The sequence below is a fragment of the Saccostrea cucullata genome, unplaced genomic scaffold, assembly GCF_032062105.1.
Source record: "Saccostrea cucullata isolate Sc308-1 unplaced genomic scaffold, CSIRO_AGI_Scuc_v1 ctg624, whole genome shotgun sequence".
Classification (NCBI taxonomy): domain Eukaryota; kingdom Metazoa; phylum Mollusca; class Bivalvia; order Ostreida; family Ostreidae; genus Saccostrea; species Saccostrea cuccullata.
In genome coordinates, this window is record NW_026922884.1 from 12,501 (window position 1) to 33,903 (window position 21,403).

Here is a 21,403-nt window from a genome sequence, read left to right on the forward strand (position 1 = left end):
TGACTCCCGGGGCAAGGGTGGGGCCAAAATGGCTGACCCAAGTTTTACATAGGAATAGGAAAAATCTTTAAAAATTTTCTTCTCAAGAACCACTGGGCCAGGAAAGATGAAACTCATGTGGAATCATCCTCAGGTAGTGCAGATTCAAGTTTGTTCAAATAATGACCCCCGGGGCTAGGGTGGGGCCAAAATGGCCGACCCATGTTTTACATAGGGATATATAGGGAAACCTTTTAAAATCTTCTTTTCAAGTACTTCAAAGCTATGATTAGTGATATTTATATGAATTCATCCTCTGGTAGTGTAGATTCTAGTTTGTTCAAATGATGAATGCCTAGAGGGGGGAGGGGGAGTAAATTCTAGCCCGATGTGCTCAGGTGAGCGCTGTGGCCCCTGGGCCTCTTGTTATAGAAAAACTGCATTTTGACGTCATGTTTTATTTACCTCCGGCCCAAGTCGGGTGCATGGAAATTTACTCTGTAACCAATCAAAGCTCTTGTTACAAGCTGCATAGGAAATAAAATCCTGTAATATAATATTCATTTATTTAAAAAATTAGAATAATATAAAGACCTCACTTTAAATCTTTGTGAAGAGTATAATAATAAACTTGTACATTTTCTGATAGCGAGAGTGTGATGTTCAACATGTTGGAATCAATAGCCAAGTCCCCCTCTCCAAAGACACCTGTACTGAGTGCCTCTATCAGTAAAGTGTTAGAACCAGAGGTCATAGGAGATGAAGTAAGTCAATCAGCCATGTTCTCTGTAACTAATAGGAATAAAATGGTGTAATACAAATCAGTTTCATACCTAACATTATCATTACTGTCTACTTTCAGTTTATGATAAGTCATATTAACTGGGTGGTACAGAGTATCATTATTGTCTACTTTCAGTTCATGACAAGTCGTATTAACTTGGTGTCTACTTTCAGTTCATGACAAGTCGTATTAACTGGGTGGTACAGAGTTCGGCTGTGGATTACCTCCATCTGATGTTGGTGTGTATGAACTGGCTCTGTAGTCAGTATGATATAGATGCCCGGTTTAGCATCAGTATCCATGATGAGGTCCGGTACCTGGTGTCCAGTAAGGACCGGTACAGGGCGGTCCTAGCCCTACACATCACTAACCTCCTCACCAGGTGTATGTTTGCTCACGCTCTGGGAATGAACAATTTACCCCAGGTAAAAAAAATACTTGACATATACTGATACAATCAGGAACCACAAAGCATTCCACTGGTCTTCTGCAACTGTTGGAAATGTGATTTGCTATTTTTAAAGAGAGATTACATATATTATATGAATATGCAGTTTTACCTTTATACATCCCTTTTTCACAGTCGGTGGCCTTCTTTAGTAAAGTGGATATAGACCAGTGCTTAAGGAAGGAAGTAAACCTGGAGTGTAGAACCCCCTCTAACCCTAGTGGTATGGAGAGGGCCTACAATATCCCCATGGGTAAGTGTTTCTACATTTATTGCTAATAAACACCACCAAAGCTATTCATAACTGATCTCTAGATTTTTCTTGGTCCAACCTTAAGTGGTGGACTTTGTTTGCATAGAAAAAGGAAATGGTAAAAAGGTTAAATATCAGTTATTGTATGCATTCTTAGAGGGCATTCTAAGGGTGCATACATGTCATTGTCAGCCAGGCTTTTCAATACAGATGTAGGTATACGTACATACAAAACAGATTTTGATGCAATTACCAATCAGAGGGTTCATGCAACATACCTAATTTATGGGATTAAAATGCAAGTTATTTTGTAATGGAGGTTATCTTTCTTTGCTTCAGTTGCATAAAATTAAATTAGAGGAAGGGAGAGCCAAAGGAGCGGGTCCAGTATCGTTAATTTAGTCTATTAATTCAAACCTTTTATACAAAAACAAAAGGTATATGAAGGAATATGATATGATGTTCTTCAACATTTTGATATAAGGACAGCAATATCATGTTAATTCTACTATGTTCAGATACTGTGTGGTTTATAAAACTGGTATACCATTGACCATTTAGTTACTGAGGAATCAATTATCTGGTGTTTGTATGAAGAACATTTAAAAAGTGCTTATTTGCTCTCTACTTCTTTACAATTAAAGAACAGAACAGAAACAGCATGCAGTGAAATTTTTGCCCCCATTTTATTTTCACATTTTTCACCCTACTTACATTTGAGAAAATTTAAAACAAGAGGAATTCAATGATAGTAGAATTTCTTAAACAGAACTTTGACTGGTCAGATTTAAGGCATGGCAAATTTGTTGCAAGTGTAAAAGAAAGAAACTTACACAGGGGGAAATAACCCTGCATATAGTATTTTATTCTGAACTCCGACTGTACAACCCAACTCATCCCAAGTTTATCGAGAGCTTTAATGCAGTACCCAGATTATCTGAAACTCAGTAGATGCATTTCCAAAGTTTACAAACTCTTTAACAAGTAAATTTTTGGTAAATTTTTGCAGTTTTATTTAAATTACGTGAATTGGTCCAAAACTTCAGTACAGAAAAAAAATTGGCCAGATTTTTTTTTCTCTTTCTTAATAAAATTTTTGCTAAGAATTCAGTTACCAGTATGACAGGTCAAATAAAAATTCAGTCAAAGCTTTCTCATGCAGTGACTAACTGTCTGACGCTACTAGTAATCGTAACTTTTACTTCCATTCCATGTGGTTTTATGGCCTTTACTTCATGACCTTATACATATTTGACATACATGATATACAGTCCTGGATTTAATCATTTTAAACCATATTAAGGTAGAGACCGATAGCAATCACGTGATAGAAAGAATCCGCATATTTGCACGTGCTTTTTTCCGGATTCCGGAACGCCGTCAAATAAAAGTCTCCATTTACACATTATTGTCTATGCTACAAGATGGCCGACGAAGCGATCGAGAAATTTCCTCGAGTTAAAAAACAAAGTTACCATACGTATTAAATCTTTCCGGTTCTCGAAATTGAAGCATCTTCATGACAATCAAAATATAAGTGAGACTGAAGCCGACCGTGAACATAATTTTGGTGAAACCACTCCTTGTCCAGTGTCCACTGCAGCACCACGTGGGTACACCGGTATCGATCTGTGCCTGATGTTGTTTTCAGTATAGACGTTTAAGACCATGACCCTACAGATGTTAATTGGAAGAAGTAAAATTTTTGCAGAACAGATTTTTTTGTATGCTGTGTCCGTGTCAGATACATAAGGTGAAAATTTACGACTTAGTATACAGTACAGGTATATCGATCATGACTATGGTGCTTGTTTGTTTACGCATATGTCTGATACCAGTATATTTAGCTTCAATAAACAATAACCTTCATATATTTTTCCCTTCCTAAAGTAGTTTTATTTAGCTAAAAATTAAAACGTATTTAATGACCAGACTGGAACTTTTAGAATAGAAGAATAAAACTAGACATTTATGGTGTCAGAAAATGATAAAGGCCGGATTGGTGAAAAATATAAAGTAATCATACTTATCTGTGCCTAACACACGAGGTGGTGTTTAGTTACTCAGATCAAAAAATGGAAAAAACATTTTGCTTAAATTGTTCAAATGCAGAAATATATAAACTTTTTCTGCTTTGGATGGTAGATGCTTTTCAATTATTATAACCTCTTTTATAAATATAATAGTAAACATTTACTTGCAAATCTTTTGTCTTTTTGAAATAAAAAGCAAATTGTAAAAAGTTGCATTGAAAAAAAAAAGAAACAACTTTAAATAGGGTCAGTCGGGTAGCAGGAAACAAGACTATTTTTTTTTAGCCTTATGTAATATAAATGTACCTGTAATAAATTTATGTAGGCAACACTATTTGTTTTATGCTCAAAAGGGCCCTGATTATAAAGAGATATCATATTCATAGATTATAAAAGAAATATTTAATACTACAGGTGAAGCAAGCTACATGTATGAACTAGACAGTGTGTTCAGCTTTCCCTGCTGAAATAATGTGACCAAATCAAGTGTTACCTGGAAAGAGGAATATGTCAAGGGTGCTTTTTACATTAACTCCAAAATAGCCATTGGTTTGTATTTTTTTCTTTCAATTTACACTTACACATGTATCAGGGAAAATCCATAAATTTTTTTCAAGGGGGTGGTAAAAAGCAGGTGTTTTATAATGCATGTATTAAAAATTTAAATTTATGATTTTTAGTCCTTGTATTTTTTATTTAAACACCATAATGTACATACAGTATTACTGTATACATATATGTAGAATCATTTTCTTAAGTCAATAATTTCTTAAAGATCATATTAATATTTCAGGAAAGTTCAAGCCAGATCTGCTGCTACAGCAAACTGAACATAAAGTGGCATACTTGTGTGTCAGGTAATGAGGAACATGTATGGCTGGACTGAGAATCTAACTGGGGATCTCTGCATCACTACTTACATGTAGGTGTTTTATTGACTTAAATACATGTATGGTTAAATATTAGTGTATAAACATATAAAAAGTCATGTTGTAAATTGAATTCAAAACTGAATAACCAAAAAATTTTAAAATGTAAAGATGTTTCTAACTTGAATGAAATTGTTTCAACTAAAGCACCGAAGAATTGGAACTATAATAATATGAAGAAGTCAGTACGTGTATTGTTAAAAAACTTGTAATTGACATGTTTTTTTAACAATATTGACCTCTTCACATTATCATAGCTAAATTTTCAAAATAAATCAAAATTGTTAATAAATTCTACATTTTCTTTTTAAAAAGATGATCAAGCTACATGTATTTACTTTATTTTATTTTCATCATGTTACAGATCCATGGAAACATAGAATTCTTGGCTATAATCAAGTGTCATCTGCAGTGTTACAAAAGAATATTAGATTTATATCAATAAGGTAATTAGGGACAAAACTGAATTAAAAAAATATGGAATAAGATGTAAAAAGAAAAGTATTTTAATTCCACATATAATATTTAGGTTGCTAGTGGTATATGCATTGATGTGTCACTGACAGGTACAGGTAGTTTTTTATTTCCACAAAAACTTGATCCTTTGGTACTAACTCTTGAACAGTTTGTGCTGAGTATTTGTATTTCACGTTTATTTCTTTTCTTTTCTGTTCTTGGCCTTAGTGTGTGGCCTAGAAACTAAAATATTTGATCTTTATCCTTATATGCTACTATAATACCAGTTTGTTTAATTAAGACAATTCATTAATCCAAATAATTTCCTTGGGAGCAAAAATGCCCAGATTAATAATGAGGCTGACTTTATATGCATTTATTAAAAAAAATCATGACATTATATATAAAAAGGTATCTCAGAAGTGTCTTACATTCATATAGACATAGTCATACTATGTTTGCAGTGTAAGAAAGAAGTAAAACATGTGTTTTCGTTCTTTTTGTTTTAAAATATTTTGTTCTTTTCAGAAAAAAGAACTATCAGAAGGAGACAGTAAGGGGGAATGGACATATCACACCATATGACGTGCTTCAAAATCTGAATATACAGAATGAATTTTGCTCACTGCAGATCCTTGTCAAAGAACACCTTTGTTGTATTGACATAAAAACAAAGGAATTGTCAGGATTCTTGAACATGACAAAACTGGCTGCATACGATGGCAATTAAAAAATGCATTCATGTTCACATTGATCTTTGTTAGCCAATTAGAAAAAAAGCAAAATAGCAAGTTTATCCTAATACCATAAATGTACTGAATGTATTCACTATATTTTGTTGAACTACATCATGAGTTTAAAAATTGTACAGTATCATATACAGTTTATGGTGGGATTCCTCTAACTTTTATGAATCTGTGTGCAAATTCTATACTTTAAAGTTACAAATTATTACCTCTGATACATTGTATGTTTTGACTTAGTAAATTATTACAGTATTTTTGTAAGTATGAAATGAAAACCAAATCAATCTCCATTTTCCCACAATTTTTACCATGTGATGCTTCAGTGTATTGATATCTAACAACTGATGACCAGGCAGTCTTCATTTTACAGTGTAATGCATAACACATTGTTATCTAGATATTTTTAAAACAAAGATAACATGCCATGGATTGATCCTGCATGCAAAACTTCATAATCACTTATTCTTATTCATGCTGTACAATGTATTTGGAATAAAAAAGGAATTGTTAAAAGAAAAGTGAATTTAATTCTATTGTTGCAAAGGAAGATAATAAGACTTGTTTATTTATTTACAGAATTGGTCAAAAGATATTGTCATTGATAATACATCCAAGAACAATATGTATAATAAATCTACAGAGTCAATTTGAACAATATAAAGAAAAGTTCTTATTTTTTTAATGTAAGTGCAAAAAGGTCAACCAGGTCACCATGTGTCCAGGTGTACATGTATAAATTGTTTTCTGTGGTATAGAATGTAATTTAGAAGAATATTACAAAAGAATTTACCTATTTTCTTTGAAATATTTTGATTGATTCTATCTATCAAAGTCAAATTGAATGATATAAGGGAAAGTTCTTATCTTTTTCAATGTAAGTGCAAAAAGGTCAACCAGGGCAACATGTGTCTAGGTGTACATGTATGAATTGTTTTTGTGATATTAAATGTAATTTAGAAGAATATTACAAAGAATTTACTCATTTTCTGTGAAATATTTTGATAAATTCTTGATAATCTCTCTTAGTCACCATATTCTTCAAAAGTGCATCCATCTAAAGGAAGGGGGTAGGGTAAGGTGTAAGATAGTAAACTTGTTCCAGGATGAATTTAAACCCCATTATGTAGTATGATTTTTTTCTGAAATTTAAGACACATATAGATTATCTATAATATGCAATAAAAAAAGAAATTTGATGGGTAATTTTTTCACAGTGGAAGCAGAAGTGGGAGACTTTGTGCAATGAATATGCAATATTTTAACCTAATTTGACCATGCATCTTGGTAAATGGAATACTCTTTTTTGCTTACAATGCTTGATAAATTCAAGATTGATGTCAAATATTAATCCATATAGACAGATGTTTGAATTCATATAAGACAAATGATAATTGATATAGCAATAAAAAAAATACAGCCCTTTTCATATCATATTCTTATTTTATTTTACCCTGCTTTTTCAGCTCTTCGGTGGTTGATGAAGGCTATATTAAAATTGTCAAATTTCTCTAAAAATAGCCCGATGACCTACCTTGAATTTTTGATATGATTTAGAACAAGGACTCAACACAAACATATAAAAAATTCAGAAAAATTCAATGGGTAGTTTTTTTGTTGACAAGCTATCAATCTCTACCTTAAAAAATATTTCTTTGTCTCCCTTATTTGACGTCTCCCATATGTACAGTTAGTACTCATTTCAATCTGTACTCCCAGGAAATTCGTTTATGTAGTGACCACCTGCCATGTGTGACCTTTTTAAAAATCAATGCTGAATGCAAATTGTGTAAGACACACTGACTTGCATTAGTGGGTGTTCTTCTAGAGATCTGCTGAAATAAGAGTAATGTTTCATACATCAAATCTTGTTCCTGTTTGCCAATCTTGTTAGTATAGTAGTAAATCAAGTTTAAAGCCATATATGGCGTATGTACGATGAAAATTATCAGGCTAAAATTATAAGAACGTATTATTTGTTTTATTACTTTATATAAAGATAGAACTTTTCCGTAAATTACAAAATCTAAGTCAATTGCGTTATAAAGATATCACAATTTAATTTGGATTCTTGGAATTTTCTCCAACTCGGAAGAAAATACAAAAGATTTAAATAACACATTACAGAGAAGATAAAATCGTATTATTAGTTGAAACGAGGTGTTCTCCGTGTTCAGAATTGTATGAAAAGTTTTGATTTAAATGTATAAACTATATTTCTTTACTTAATTTTGTATTTTTCAAAAATATATTTTTTTGATCAGTTTCGCCATATATGGCTTTAAAGCTATTTTTGATATTTTTGAGCTTTAATTTGTACTTTATGGAGATTATTAGGTTCTCTTTTGTGATTGAGCATGCAGGAAAGTGTTGTATGTACACTTACGTGGTATTTTCTTATGATAAGAAAAGCTTCACACCATTTCTACAGAGAAGACTTCAAATTTCAATAGTCCACATTAAAGCTCTTTATCGTTTTCAGTATACTTTTAGATATGGAAAAATTAACCTTCAACATTTCGGATTTGATAAAGTCTTCTCAAAGTTTTATATTACATGTATGTATTTTTCCCTTGTAGATGTTAAGGTAGGATTCTTCTCTAGTTTCTGACTAGATGGAATATTCAAAGTACATTTGTTGATATGTCTTATATAGTTAGATGTAAGAGATTTAAAAGACCATATTTTTCTTTCCTCATCACAATTATACAACTTTAAATAGAAACGTGGTATTTTCTTATGATAAGAAAAGCTTCACACCATTTCTACAGAGAAGACTTCAAATTTCAATAGTCCACATTAAAGCTCTTTATCGTTTTCAGTATACTTTTAGATATGGAAAAATTAACCTTCAACATTTCGGATTTGATAAAGTCTTCTCAAAGTTTTATATTACATGTATGTATTTTTCCCTTGTAGATGTTAAGGTAGGATTCTTCTCTAGTTTCTGACTAGATGGAATATTCAAAGTACATTTGTTGATATGTCTTATATAGTTAGATGTAAGAGATTTAAAAGACCATATTTTTCTTTCCTCATCACAATTATACAACTTTAAATAGAAATGGTAAACTGCGTTTGAAAACTAGCAGGGACTTTATTTTTGGCAGAATGGTGGCATATGAAAATTTCTTCTTTTCTGCCTCTCAAAATTATTATAGAACATTGAATTTAGTTATAATTTTTATGCAATCAAAGACTAGACGAAATTTTCAAGTGTAAGTTAAATTAATATTAAGGGAGTAAAGATTCAAAATATATCAAATAAATAAGATTTTTCACACATACATGTACTAGAACTATGTTGGCTTTTAAATGCTTCAAATCTAAGTACAGATTTGAGCCAATAATCCGTAAAAAGTAATATTTCTCTCTTAGTAAACGATCAAAACTTTTAGTTTTTGTATCATTTTGTACCTTCTTGGAAAAAGTCGAAATTTGAGCTTACTGCTTAAAAATGAAAGAAGGGAGATTAAGAAAAAAAATGATATGCTTGGAATGAATACAGTTTAATTTTACAAGACCTCTCATATACTAATTTTTCATATTTTGGTCCATGACATTTGCATTAATTTCTTAAAAACTTTTTCCAAAATAATATGTTTCAGCTAATTAATATTCCATCATGTATTAGAAATTCTATATCAAGAACTCTTTTTTAAAAATTGAAATACATTAATTAATGAATAATAATAATTGCAGACTGAAATTTATTTTAAATGTTTATTTCATTGAAATTTTAAACAGTAAATTTAAATGAACATATTTTTGTTCACGACAGTGTCCTTGTTTTCATATTTTAAAGAAATGTAACGGTTTGCGTCTTTCTTTTAAAAAACAATTTATTAAATCTTTACATTACCACAACGTTATGTAAGCTTGTTCGGTTGACAAATGACAATGTACTGAGGTTAAATTTACAATATTTTAAGGTATTTATGAAAACCAGAAGAGAAAACTAGCACGTGAGAATAACTAACGTACATGTAATTTGCTATGTTCCCGCGTGATTTGTGATGTGGTTCATATAAATAATCAGCAAATCATCTCTTAAAATGTTTAATCATCTTTTAAAATGTTAAACATAAGTTGTATAGAAAAAAAGTTTGTTTTATCTATTTTTTTTAAATTACATTATACATGTAATTTATGTAGCACACAAAACACCTCAAGGCCTTAACAAAACAATCGCATAAAGTTACATCTTTTCCAATTCAAAATTTGTTTATTCAATTTTATACATAAAGAAAGGTATTGGATGTTTAGATTTCTTGGAAAAGCTTAGACGAAAAATTGTGCAAACACAGTGAATTTCGCTGTACATAGGGAAATTTTCCTCGTCCCCCCCCCCCCCCCGCTCCTCGTTACAAATTCACGAATTCCATACGGTGCGAATCCAAAGAAATCAACATTTCCTTTTTGTGTCTGGGCGAGTTGAAAACGGGGAAACATTTTTTTGCAAGTGTGTAAGGGCGAAAAATAACCCGCGATCGAAATATCGATCTTATTTACAGTATTCAAATTCAGGGTTTTTTTTTCTCTCCATATAAAAAAAATGTAAATATATGCTGCTGGTCTTCTATCTTGGCAGAAGTTATGATACGGAGGAAAATGTATCCGTGTTTCGCATGTTCTTTGTAAGCAAAATAAATAGTCAAATCTACAAACTATATCAATGTAATGGTCGTTATTTTATCATGTTAAACTGTAGTAATTATGGATTTGTTCATATAACATGAGCATAACTAGTTCAAAAATGAAATCATTGTTTTTTGCCGATCATATTTAAGAAAAAACAAGTCTTTCGTCTATTCGTTTAATACAATATTTCGTGTAATGCTTCTATAAATGCAGACTAAGATTTTTTTTTCCGGTCACCATATCATCAGTTTTCTTCTATTTTTTATGACGTCTTTTAGGTGAAGGACTGGATATCTACCAAACCCTAGAAATCACCAAAGGATTACTTAATTCTACGGCGGAGTCAAATAATGTAAAGACGGAACTTGCTCTGTGAAAAGATTGAGAATCAGAGTTTACTTTGTGCATTTGCAAGCATTTAGTAGGTTGTAGAACAGATTTTAAATGACAAAAACGTAATTGTCCTTCATTATTTGTATTTTTATAGGTAAAACTTTATTTAGAACGTTATTTTTTAGGAAAGTTATACATTTTTGGGGTTTTTCCTTGAGCTTGGCTTTATCATTAAAATCCATTTACACCGGTTACAGTGTTTGGTTGGATAGATTCCAGTTTTTTGTCTTATATATATGTTTATTTTCTTTCTCCCATTAATTTTATTTTCTGTTTTTGTTATGAAGATGCTATGAAACGAAGATGATAATTTTTATGTTTTTCTGTTCACCAATATGTGAAGTTGTACTTTGTATCAAAGTATACATGTACATGTATATCAATTGAAATAAAGTACAGTGTACATCTAAACGTCGTTCATTTTTAAAGCGTTTTAATTACTGATGACAAAAAAATAGAATTTTATGATATACAGAGAAAAAATATATGTACATAGCCCTGACATAATTATATTTGATATGATGCCACATATACATATTTTAACAGCAAAAACAATATAAAGTGCAAACTATATTTGTTTGCTAATCTTTATGCATAACATACAGTAATGACGGGACTACAAAACAGCTGGATTTCATTTTGACAATATGTAAATATAAATTAACAGTTTTAGGTACGCATGATCAAGGTAAAAAGGAAAAGTCTATATGAGAGATGTCTATGACATTGATGTTTCATAATTTCCACCTATCGCTGTGATTAATTCGTGCTTATTTAAAAATCCACAGCTTTCCTCCATAAATGTCACCCATGTACTTTTCTGGGACTTGTATTTACGTACAGGATCCTGTTCTCTAGTCTGCTTGGTCTGCTTTATAAGTCAACGTTTTATGGCATTACTTGTTGATGAATAGATTTTGAGGAGTCCAGAAAGAGCTAAATTTAAAACAAAGTTACATTACACAAGATCTTTAAATAAAACCTTTATAAACTTCATCACTCCAACATTTCCGGGTTTGAAGAAACAAGAACGTTCACCGTCAGCCGACAAGCGCGTTCTTATACAATCGCTCTTGTTTGTTGAATTTATAACGTTGACTACTAACAGTCAGCTAAGGTGATTTTAACACAATGGTTAATCGTAATCCCAAGGGAGACATTATTTTTCAATAGTTTTCTCTTTTTTTGAGGGAGGTTTGATAAAGAGAAAACTTGTCGTTTCTCTTCTGTTGATTTTTCTAGTTTTTTTTCAAAATTGCCACATGACCTCAGTAATAACACAGAGTATATTTCCCATCATGTATTGGGTATTTATATATCCTTGGAATCGAATGGCAGCCCCGTTGTTTGAGTCTCCACCACGGTGGTGTTGGTGGTAGGGGTGGTGTTAGGCACTGATGTTGAAGCCACCTTCACACAATTTGTTTTAGTCGTGTCGTAACAGTACCCTTCTCCACAGTTTATTTTGTACACCTGTGGACCATTCACATAACAGTACACGACGCTATTGCACGTCTCGTAGGGATGAGGGTATATGGCGAAAGCATTCTTATCATCACAATAAGTTTCTGGAAAATAAAGGGAATTTAACTTTCAAATAACTCATCGCCAATAAATAACAATTTTTTCACTAAAAAATGAATTCTTATTCGAAATTTATTCATGATATGATCTTTTGTGGATTACTTACTTGGAATAACGTTAAATTCGGCTTCTGATGTATATGTAGTGATGGCGTTATTACGATATGTCGTCACCTCACACATAAAGACAGATCCATTATCGTGCATCTTAGATACCATAGTGAGTGTACTCTCAATCAGTAGAGAACACCCTGTCCACGTCCGAGTAATATTTGGGCTCAGACTGAGGTTAAAGTACTTGTCCAGACCAGGCGGGCGAAATTTGTAAGTGATGGTGGCATTCGGTTCAATCAGCTCCATAGAACACGTGATAGTGGCAGTGTTGTCTTCCACGACACTGGTGGAAACGGTCAGCTTAGGTTTGGAATTCTTTTTATTCAGAGCTAGAGGAAGAAATAATTTTGATAAATTAATATTAATAATCATTTTACGATTAAGTTATGTTTTTGTAAGGAAATGTAGCATTTAAACGTACATGTACATGTGAGTACTATAAACGGATTTAAAATTATCACGTCTTGCAGTGTAAGCATTGCCATTGTTCGGTCGGAATACTTGCGTTCGTTTCTAATAATCAGTCATCAATGTGAAGAGATCAGTTATTGTGTGACAAGAAAGTCCGAATATTAATTAAAAAGAAAAACATATTTGGACCTTAACAGTAACTTAAAAAAGACTTAAGTCAGAAAAAACAATGTTCATTTGAGAAAAATTAATTTCCTTCACAAAGGATTTTCACCGATCCCCTGGGTAAGGTTGGTTAAAATCTAAAAAAAAATATTATTTTATAGATCACGTAAGACATTGCCAAAGAAGTTATGCCTTTTATTTTTGACTTTTCATTTCCCTCAATCCAAAGGTACTAAGAATGTTTCAAACTAAAGGTGGTTAGATTGTGGTTAGTCAAATAAAAAATAAAACCGCATCTTGGTACCAACTTTTGCTTTGTAATTGGATTTCACTGTGGAATTAAGAAATGCTGTAGGCCTACCTTTAAATCAACTTCAAAAATAGTTTGTTTTATTTGATAGATCACACGATTTGCATGTTTATCAAAACTTAAATTATAAAATGAATAGGTATTTGATTATTTTTTTCCTGAAATAACATGGAAATCTGTCGTGTTAAGCATAATATTTGTCAAGATCTAAATCTTGAAGAACATTCATGAATAATGAGATTAACAAAATTATTCATTCGTCTGTGATGGATTATCAACTAAATAAAGAAAACAAGTTTTAAAGAGTTGGTCATGGACATAGCACTACTTTATTGCCCAAGTTCCTTGATGCAATTGTGTATGCGTGTGTGCATCTTTTTAAATTTTTTTTTCTACAAAATTAATGCCTTGAATTGATATAAGAGGAATCTATTTTTGTTTTAATTAACACAGACAATACGACTTACCCTAACTGCTGATTGATGAATGTTGATACATAACTTTGAATAACGTTTAGTTGTCATAACCATTTTAAAAATTTCGTCATTTAAAATTATCAATAATAATTTTAAAATTTCACAAACCTTGGACTCTAGTGGTGTTTTTGTAAGTTTCATCTGGGAGCGCCAATAAGCAGGTGTAGTTTCCAAGGTACGAGCAGTCCACTTCCTTGGAGTGAATTGTTACTAGTAAAGCATCCTCTTTGTAGCTTATCTCGGACGTAAAATTGGGGCTTATTTCCACGTTCGGTGAGCCCATGTTTGACTTGACCACAACGAGGCTTACGATGGAACCCCCCTCCATTTGACGGTAGATCCTCATCTCCCTCCATTGCCTGGCGTACATCGTAACACAGCTGACACTAAGCACAGCTTTTGAGTATGGTAATACAATATTGTTGGTTTGGACGGTTAAAGCTTAAAGGAAAGACAGATTGAAGTTTGTATTAAATTTTTATTCCTTACACTTAGTGCAGAGGTTAATTATAGCTATTGGTTCGGTATGCCTAACAAGATAAAAATTACCACTGGAATTGCATTTACTCCAAAATGCTATTGTAATAACCGAATTTCTTTTAGTCTGAATGATCATTATACACAACCTTAAAGAAAGTCTAAGATAAATTTTAAGTATCTTTAGCAATAAGCAATGCTTACTAGGTCTCAGAGGGTAAGCTGTGACGGTTTTCGTGGTTTCTTGGGTGGAATGGGTGACCTTTGTGGTTTGGTCGTCTGCAGTGGTGGCGGATGAATGGGTATTAATTGAGGTAGTTCGAGTTTCTGTGGTTAATTAAAAGAAAGACAAACTATACAAACTGATCTGTTGCAAAAATGTGCAGAATCGGCATGCAGTGCTTTAAAAAAACCTCTGATACAAATATGTATTTTCCTTCTAGTAAACGCACTGCATTACAATATACTGCGTATATTCCTTGACAAAGGAAAAGAATAATATATTACCTGTGCTGGAACGTTGTGACGATTTTGTCGTCTGTCTAGCAGACGTTGAGACACTGCTTCTGGAATTGGTCGTCTGCTTCTGGACATGGACATGTGCAGTTGTAGATTTCGTGAATGTATCACCAGAAGAGGTCCCTAAAAGAATATTATCGTAAAATGTCTTAATGCAACTTAGATCAATTATGTTCGTAAAGTTATATTGACTTGTTTCTTCATTGTATATATTCCTGCTAAGTGTGGTTTTCTGTGCACATTGTCTTCATGGATCGACCTCAAAAAGGTCTAAATTTTAAGAATTTTAAAATATAAATGGACAATTCTTTAAATTCCAATTCATGTCATAATCATTTGTTACAATTTTGTGTTCTAAACCACACATTAGAGAAACATCGTCAATTACAAATATGTCACATCAGTAAACCACATGCTGCCCGAGGCATTCGTCACTATAGAGGAACCAGGAAACTACGGATTGGTTTCTTACATGAACAGTTTATGACCTTATTTGTAAATATAAAATGTACATAGACATATACTCTTCCTTCCTAATGAATGGTCGATTTGACAATGTGAAAATAACAATAGCTATTTTAGTTGTTATTTCGGTAATGTCAAACTTACATCTATATTATTTACAAATCTGTGATTTATTATTTTTATAGTTATAAAAATTTATGTGTGTTTGTAAGAATTATAAAATTTATAGACCTTTTAGACTGGAGTTCTTGACCGGCCAATCACGCATAAGATAACAAAAAACATCATGAAAATATGCGGAATTTAATTTTAAAAAATAATGAGACGCGTACCTTGAGAGGTTGCCTTTTTTGAGGTAGATGATGGATATTGGGAGGTCAGTTTGGTGATGAACTGACCCTTTGTCGAGGGACTGTCTGTAGAGACTGGGGTATCAGGACCTGAAGCACAATTTGTAGATACATGTACAGTAATATTGTAATTTTAATCACTGCCACAATCAAGGAACTTAATAATTAATTTGAATATCATTTATTTCAATTGTGTATTCTTTCCATGTACACGTGGGCATATTTATAAAAAAAATTCTGTGATTTCGATTCCGAGAATGGAAATATTCACTTCTGAAAATGATTATTTATGCCTGTCCGCCCAAATTCCAAATATGAAGAAAATTTCATATATTATGAGCAAATCTGAAAATAATATTACTTACCAAGCCGGATGGTTTCAACTTGTCCTTCGTCTGAATTTGCATCTAAAACAGTATGAATCTTGCATAAATTGGTCATAACGGAAAGTCACGTAAAATGTAGGTTCTTTTGTTTATCACAAAACATCTCCAAAGTCCAAGAATGGCACTGGATTTAAAAGATAACATGACAAATTTTCCTTTTAGTTTAAAAAATATTTTGAGCAAGTCAGTTGTTTCTAGATAATATTTTCGTCAACCATTTTTATGAAGCCATAAATTATGCCAACCTTGAAACTCAGAGTGATTTTTTTTATTAACCAATTTGCACCCATCCTAAGTGTAACTTTTTTTTAAAGAAGAACAAGAAAAAATAGATAATGAAAAGAATGAACACAAATCAAGAAGATCATTGATTTTTAATAACTTACCGTCTTTTCCCGTTCCAAAATAAATTGCTAAAGTGATTGCCACGACTGCTAATGAAGTGACCAGGACTGCTGCTGCAAACAGGATATACCACCGTGTTCTGTTTTCCCTCGGTTTCCTAAACCTCGTAAAAACGTTGCTTTGCAGAGTGTCACGTGACTTCATAGCTTTAGAAGTGCAATCCTGCAAAACGTTCATTTCAACATGAACAAAATTGAATAAGTCTCTGCAAAACTTTTTAAGATCACGTTGTTTCTTATCTTGATTTTCATCCATTCCAGAAAACAATATTAGTTGTATAATAAGGGCATTTCAAAATCTCCGAAGAGAGCAAAAAAGCGGATGCCAAGAGGTTGCGCGACACCATTTAGCGACAGAATGAACTCGTGTCCATTCCCACATGATGTTAAGAGGCGTGTGTATAAGATTTATTTATGGAAACGTTATTAGGCGTACAAAAAGTTTTAATCTAACGATTTAAATAACATATGGATTCTCTTTCTGATTTATGAATTCATTTTATGTAAGAGTGATTTACATGCTTGGCATGACAATAAATTCTTAGTAGAAGACGTGTGAAGTTTTGGTATGCGTTCTTCATTTTGTAGGTTAAAGGTTACAGCTTTTGCTATCAGAATTAGAACTAATTTGTTTGAATTTTTGTATATACGAATTCTATTCCAATCTTTCTTAAGAATGTTTCTGGTTTGAATTTAAATAATTTGCTATGAATGAATAAGAGCCATTGTTTAACAAACACCTCCATAGCAGTGATATGCATTTTTCTTATTTGATTGATTATTCCATATTTCATCAAAATGATTACTTGTTTACTCGTGTTTTTCATTCATCTATTATGAATGACATAATATCAACATATAGGTGTTGGTAAGAGGAATACCCTTTTTTACGATAGATATATGCCCATAACTTTGTCTTCCGTCTCTATGTTACTTAGCAATTAAGTTCAATTGCAAGCTAAACAAAAAAATTTTTGTTTGCAAGTTTCATGTACATGTAATATTTTTGAATGCTTTTGAAATTACTATAAGACTATAGAAAAATCTCTACATCTAAGTTTTGAGTACCATGATCGTAATTTTTATTGCAAATAATTTTTTAGCGCATATTTGATGGGAGGGTATTAAAAATCATTAATGTGTTATTAAATAGTTGTATATTTTTTCTTAAGGGTATTTTGTTTCGTCGTAAGCTGTCACAGTTTTGACTACGCCTTTGCTTTTGCCCGTGATCTGTCTTGCACTTCTGTACACTTTTGGAATATTAATCAGTATTACAAGGAGAAAAACATAAGATGTGGTAATTTCCACACGGTAGTTGTCATTCTATCGTCAAAATGTTAAAACAGTACATAAAAAATGAATATACCATCCGCGTGTACTTACTGTGAGCCAATGGTATCTAATCCAAGCGGTCATTGTACGAGGTATACTAGTATTTCAGACAAAAAATTCTCGTTGAAAATTATAATCACCTGTTAAACAAGTGGAATTGTGACCGTTGGCTTCGAATTTCCTGTATTTTTAAGTGGTGCGTTTTTTTTTCTATAGGTCAACCGAAGACGGAAATATTGAAAAAAATTAAACTGGTTTTGCTTGATTTATTCACTTTGACAATACAAGGTCGTAAATTAATAAGCCATAACCAAATTGACAATAATTATACTAAAATTATACGTATGTATGCCAATTTCGGGTTCATTACACTAGTTTTAATTGTTTTATACCTCTTGAAATCTCTTGAAATAATGAAATAAGAAGTATTTTTCATGCTAAATTAAATAAAATAAAAAAAATCCTTTGATGTTAAACACATCAAATTGATAATAGTAAAAACTTTAATAATAAATTTCTGTTTAAAACGGAAAAAATATTTCCTAAAATAATTAAGATTGTCTTTCAAATTGATCTAAAGTTTGTATGATGAGCAATAAATACAACCACATGGCTATCTTTGTAATCTTATGAACCCTTGGGCAAAAAACTAATAAAGCAGAAAAATCAGCTCCGTAATCAGGTACATATTGTTACCGAGTATGTGGTCAGTGGGTCGAAAGCAGTCAGCGTAACGGGTGTTTGTAAAAAGGCGATTGAAAAAAAAGATGTACCCAATTTCTGATAGCTGTAATTTACTTTGTGGGTAGCCCTTTTTAAAGTATTTTATAAATGATTTATTCATTAAACATTGAATGAAAGTGCAAGCCATCATAATGTGTAATGCATGCAGCTTCACACGAGAATACACAGGGTACTGAAAAAATTATAGAATTTAAATGAGTTTTGACTATGTTTCGTGTTAAAAAATTATTTTTTAAAGAATGAGCGAGGAAGAGGAGAAAATTGACAGAAAAAAAGTTAAATATCACAAAACTTTCGATAAATACAAAGAGTGTTGTCAAGATATAGGGACTATATTTCAAGTCGGGTCGTCGGACAGTTAAAAGCTAATATACACTATATAAACCAATTTGTTGCGTGGCTGATTGGTTAAAGTGCTTATATTCCTACACATTGAACCTATAACGATTTTCCCCTTTTCTCCTCTTTTCCTGTTTCTTTAATGACAATTAAAATTTGAAATTTCATGGAATATTTATTTTTCGGAAAATTTCTCCTTTAGATGGCAAATAAATTATTTACTTGAATTAATTGAAAGTTGATTTCTGTACAATCGAAGATACTTGTATAGACATTACTTATCCCTGTTAATTATACCCTATTAATTATTACCTCACGTTTTTATTTTTTCTTTCAAATAGAAGTCATGCTTTGATTAATAAATCAATCATTGCTGATTATTTTGCATTTTAATGCTCATGAATGAATTAAATTTATCACGATGATTTGACATATTAATTTTTTTTTAATTTATCTTATTTTCAAGCAATACATATAAGATTTGTGAAATACATGTATATTATGAAATCGTATTTACCATTAATAAAATTAAAAAAAATTTCAAAATAAGTTTGCCAACGTACTTACGTTAATAGACTGACCATTCCCGATAGGGTGCCCGGATGGCTCGCCCATGCCTGTTTTTACACTGTAGACATACCTCTGAATAGACAAAAACACAGAGATCTCAGGGCAAATATGCTTAAAAGTGATAAAATCTCCAAATTTTGCCCGATCGCACTGCAGTGATAACAATGTTGCACGCTTGATCAGTTTTCTCTAAAGCAATAAATAGATGACAGACATTCACGGTTTATAAGCCAAAAATCCTCTACATATATACTCCATAAAAATATCTAGAAATAACGGCCTATCATTTTAAAAATAAGGAATTTTAAGATAGGAAGCGTTGTTAATTTTTCTTAGTTTAACAAGGTTATCATATGACAGGTCAATGGCTTCAATCCATAGGCGTTGTCAGACATTGTTTTAGTGTAGGTTTCCGCATATTGCTGTCTTGTCATTACAATCCATCAATTTGTCTATAAGCATTCACTTATTACCTTCAAAATTCAATCTGCTTCTGAATAAGTTTTAGTCTACATGGATGAAAGCAATGCGTGTTTTCAAAAAAAAATCGTTTTAAATCATTTACGACCAGGTTTTCTGACAAATTACTACTTACATACTAGTTAATAGACAAATATTTTCAGAGGAAGTAGGTTGCAAGTTCAAAATTCTAATTTTGTTGAAGGAAACTTTAGTTGGTTAAATAATTCTGAATTTGTAGTATTTTAAGTTTGTAGTGATACCATTTGTCACATTGAATGAGAAACTACACCGTACGCAGTGACTTATAAGTCCCCTCAGCATGGATGATTTCCTCCTGAAGAAAATGTCCTTTGTTTAAATCTTATTGTGTGACGTTTCCTGAGAGTGAAGGAAGACTATGATGTTTTTTTTTTAAATTATTTATGAGTTGAACAGGTGTTTGAAATTTTTTCTATATGACTTTTACACATTGTTAACGTCTGATTTAGGTAATGAACGCTAATGTTGTCTAGAATAAAACTAAGATAAATTACTTATAGTACCTAAGATTTTGTTTTTTTTATGTTTGTTTGTGTTTTTAATTATATTTATAAATAGTCTTAATCTTCTGCAATGAATATTTTCGTAGTGAAAATGTTCACTACATAATTTTTCATTTGATTTTTAAGCATGAAGTACCGGTAATTCAGAATATTTAAAATATTCTTTAAAAATCGTTTCTTTTTTGTCTCTCTATTTAAAAAAAAGATTATAAAAAGTTGAAAGCATGAACATGTTACGAATGAAATTATCCTTAATGAAATAAAGAATTCGATAATTGTTTTCTACTGTTGCATCTATTAAAACAGTGATTTTCGTGCTATGTTCATGTACGAGTATTTAGGAAAAGGAATTTTTTTAATCGAATATTTATTTTTTGTTGACCACTGTATGCCTTGAAATAAGGCTATTTGAGACTTTTGGTGCTAAATTTACATTTCTAGTATAAAAAATTATACATTATAACAAACTCTTTTTAATTTTCAATTTACTTCAACTGTCATCGCACCAACATTTAAAAATGTTAATTCTAGTACATTTTACTTTAACTCAAAGAAAGAAGCAAAATGGCACGAGGACACAGATGTTGAATAACAACCAAAGAGGTACTTACAAACTGGTAAACCGATAAAAGAAATCGATGTTTTTGTTCGATCTTATGATTGTGGCAATATTATTAGTTCTTTTTTTTTTTAAACTAATTAAGTAACTAATTTGCCATAAGCACATGCAATAACATCGTACCCACTAGCTTAGACACCGAAAGCGGGAGGTTGCACAATTTTTGAATTTGCATCAGTTAAAAATATGAACATACATGGCATATATTTGATTTATATGGATGTACTGACATACTTTGTACCTTATGAAGAAGGCTTATACATGTAATCGCTGCCTAATCTTTTCGCATTGATTTTAATAAAATATGTTCAACTTATGTGTAGGAAAAACTAGATAAGTAAATGGATAGGAATGGGTTTTATTTGGAAAAATTATTCATTTTTTAAGAATAAGGAAATATATTTCGTTACTTCTTTGATGTTATGAAGTATGTTCAACCAAGCCTCTTTCTTTACTCCCCACTAAGATATTAA

At 31.6% G+C, this 21,403-nt stretch overlaps 2 protein-coding genes and 1 long non-coding RNA gene across 4 annotated transcripts in view; 2 read left to right on the forward strand and 1 right to left on the reverse strand.

Annotated features, from left to right (window-relative positions):
- Positions 1 to 11,074, forward strand: part of LOC134262676 (DNA polymerase subunit gamma-1-like) — a gene marked incomplete at its 5' end in the record, with an annotated part of 23,198 nt that extends 12,124 nt beyond the window's left edge. Inside the window, 4 exons of the mRNA XM_062745046.1 lie at positions 629 to 743; positions 937 to 1,188; positions 1,347 to 1,464; positions 10,545 to 11,074. Of these exons, the coding sequence (XP_062601030.1) occupies positions 629 to 743; positions 937 to 1,188; positions 1,347 to 1,464; positions 10,545 to 10,642 (583 nt within the window). The remainder of the gene's footprint in view (positions 1 to 628; positions 744 to 936; positions 1,189 to 1,346; positions 1,465 to 10,544) is intronic.
- Positions 3,942 to 4,872, forward strand: LOC134262677 (uncharacterized). The gene is made up of 3 exons (XR_009991064.1): positions 3,942 to 4,046; positions 4,291 to 4,419; positions 4,791 to 4,872. It is a non-coding gene; the product is annotated as an uncharacterized LOC134262677 (long non-coding RNA).
- A 1-nt stretch (position 11,075) lies between the features above and the next one.
- LOC134262683 (uncharacterized) lies at positions 11,076 to 19,449 on the reverse strand. Of its 2 annotated transcripts, XM_062745052.1 has the most exons (9): positions 19,305 to 19,449; positions 16,302 to 16,482; positions 15,895 to 15,936; positions 15,512 to 15,619; positions 14,703 to 14,837; positions 14,400 to 14,522; positions 13,827 to 14,159; positions 12,350 to 12,685; positions 11,076 to 12,227 (listed from the first exon to the last, which is right to left on the reverse strand). In XM_062745052.1, the coding sequence occupies exons 1-9, from the start codon at positions 19,350 to 19,352 to the stop codon at positions 11,971 to 11,973; spliced, it is 1,563 nt and encodes a 520-aa protein (XP_062601036.1). In that variant the 5' UTR covers positions 19,353 to 19,449; the 3' UTR covers positions 11,076 to 11,970. The 2 variants fall into 2 exon arrangements, with proteins under 2 accessions (XP_062601036.1, XP_062601035.1); XM_062745051.1 differs by lacking the exon at positions 19,305 to 19,449 and having other exon boundaries at positions 16,302 to 16,802.
- Between the last annotated feature and the right edge of the window lie 1,954 nt (positions 19,450 to 21,403).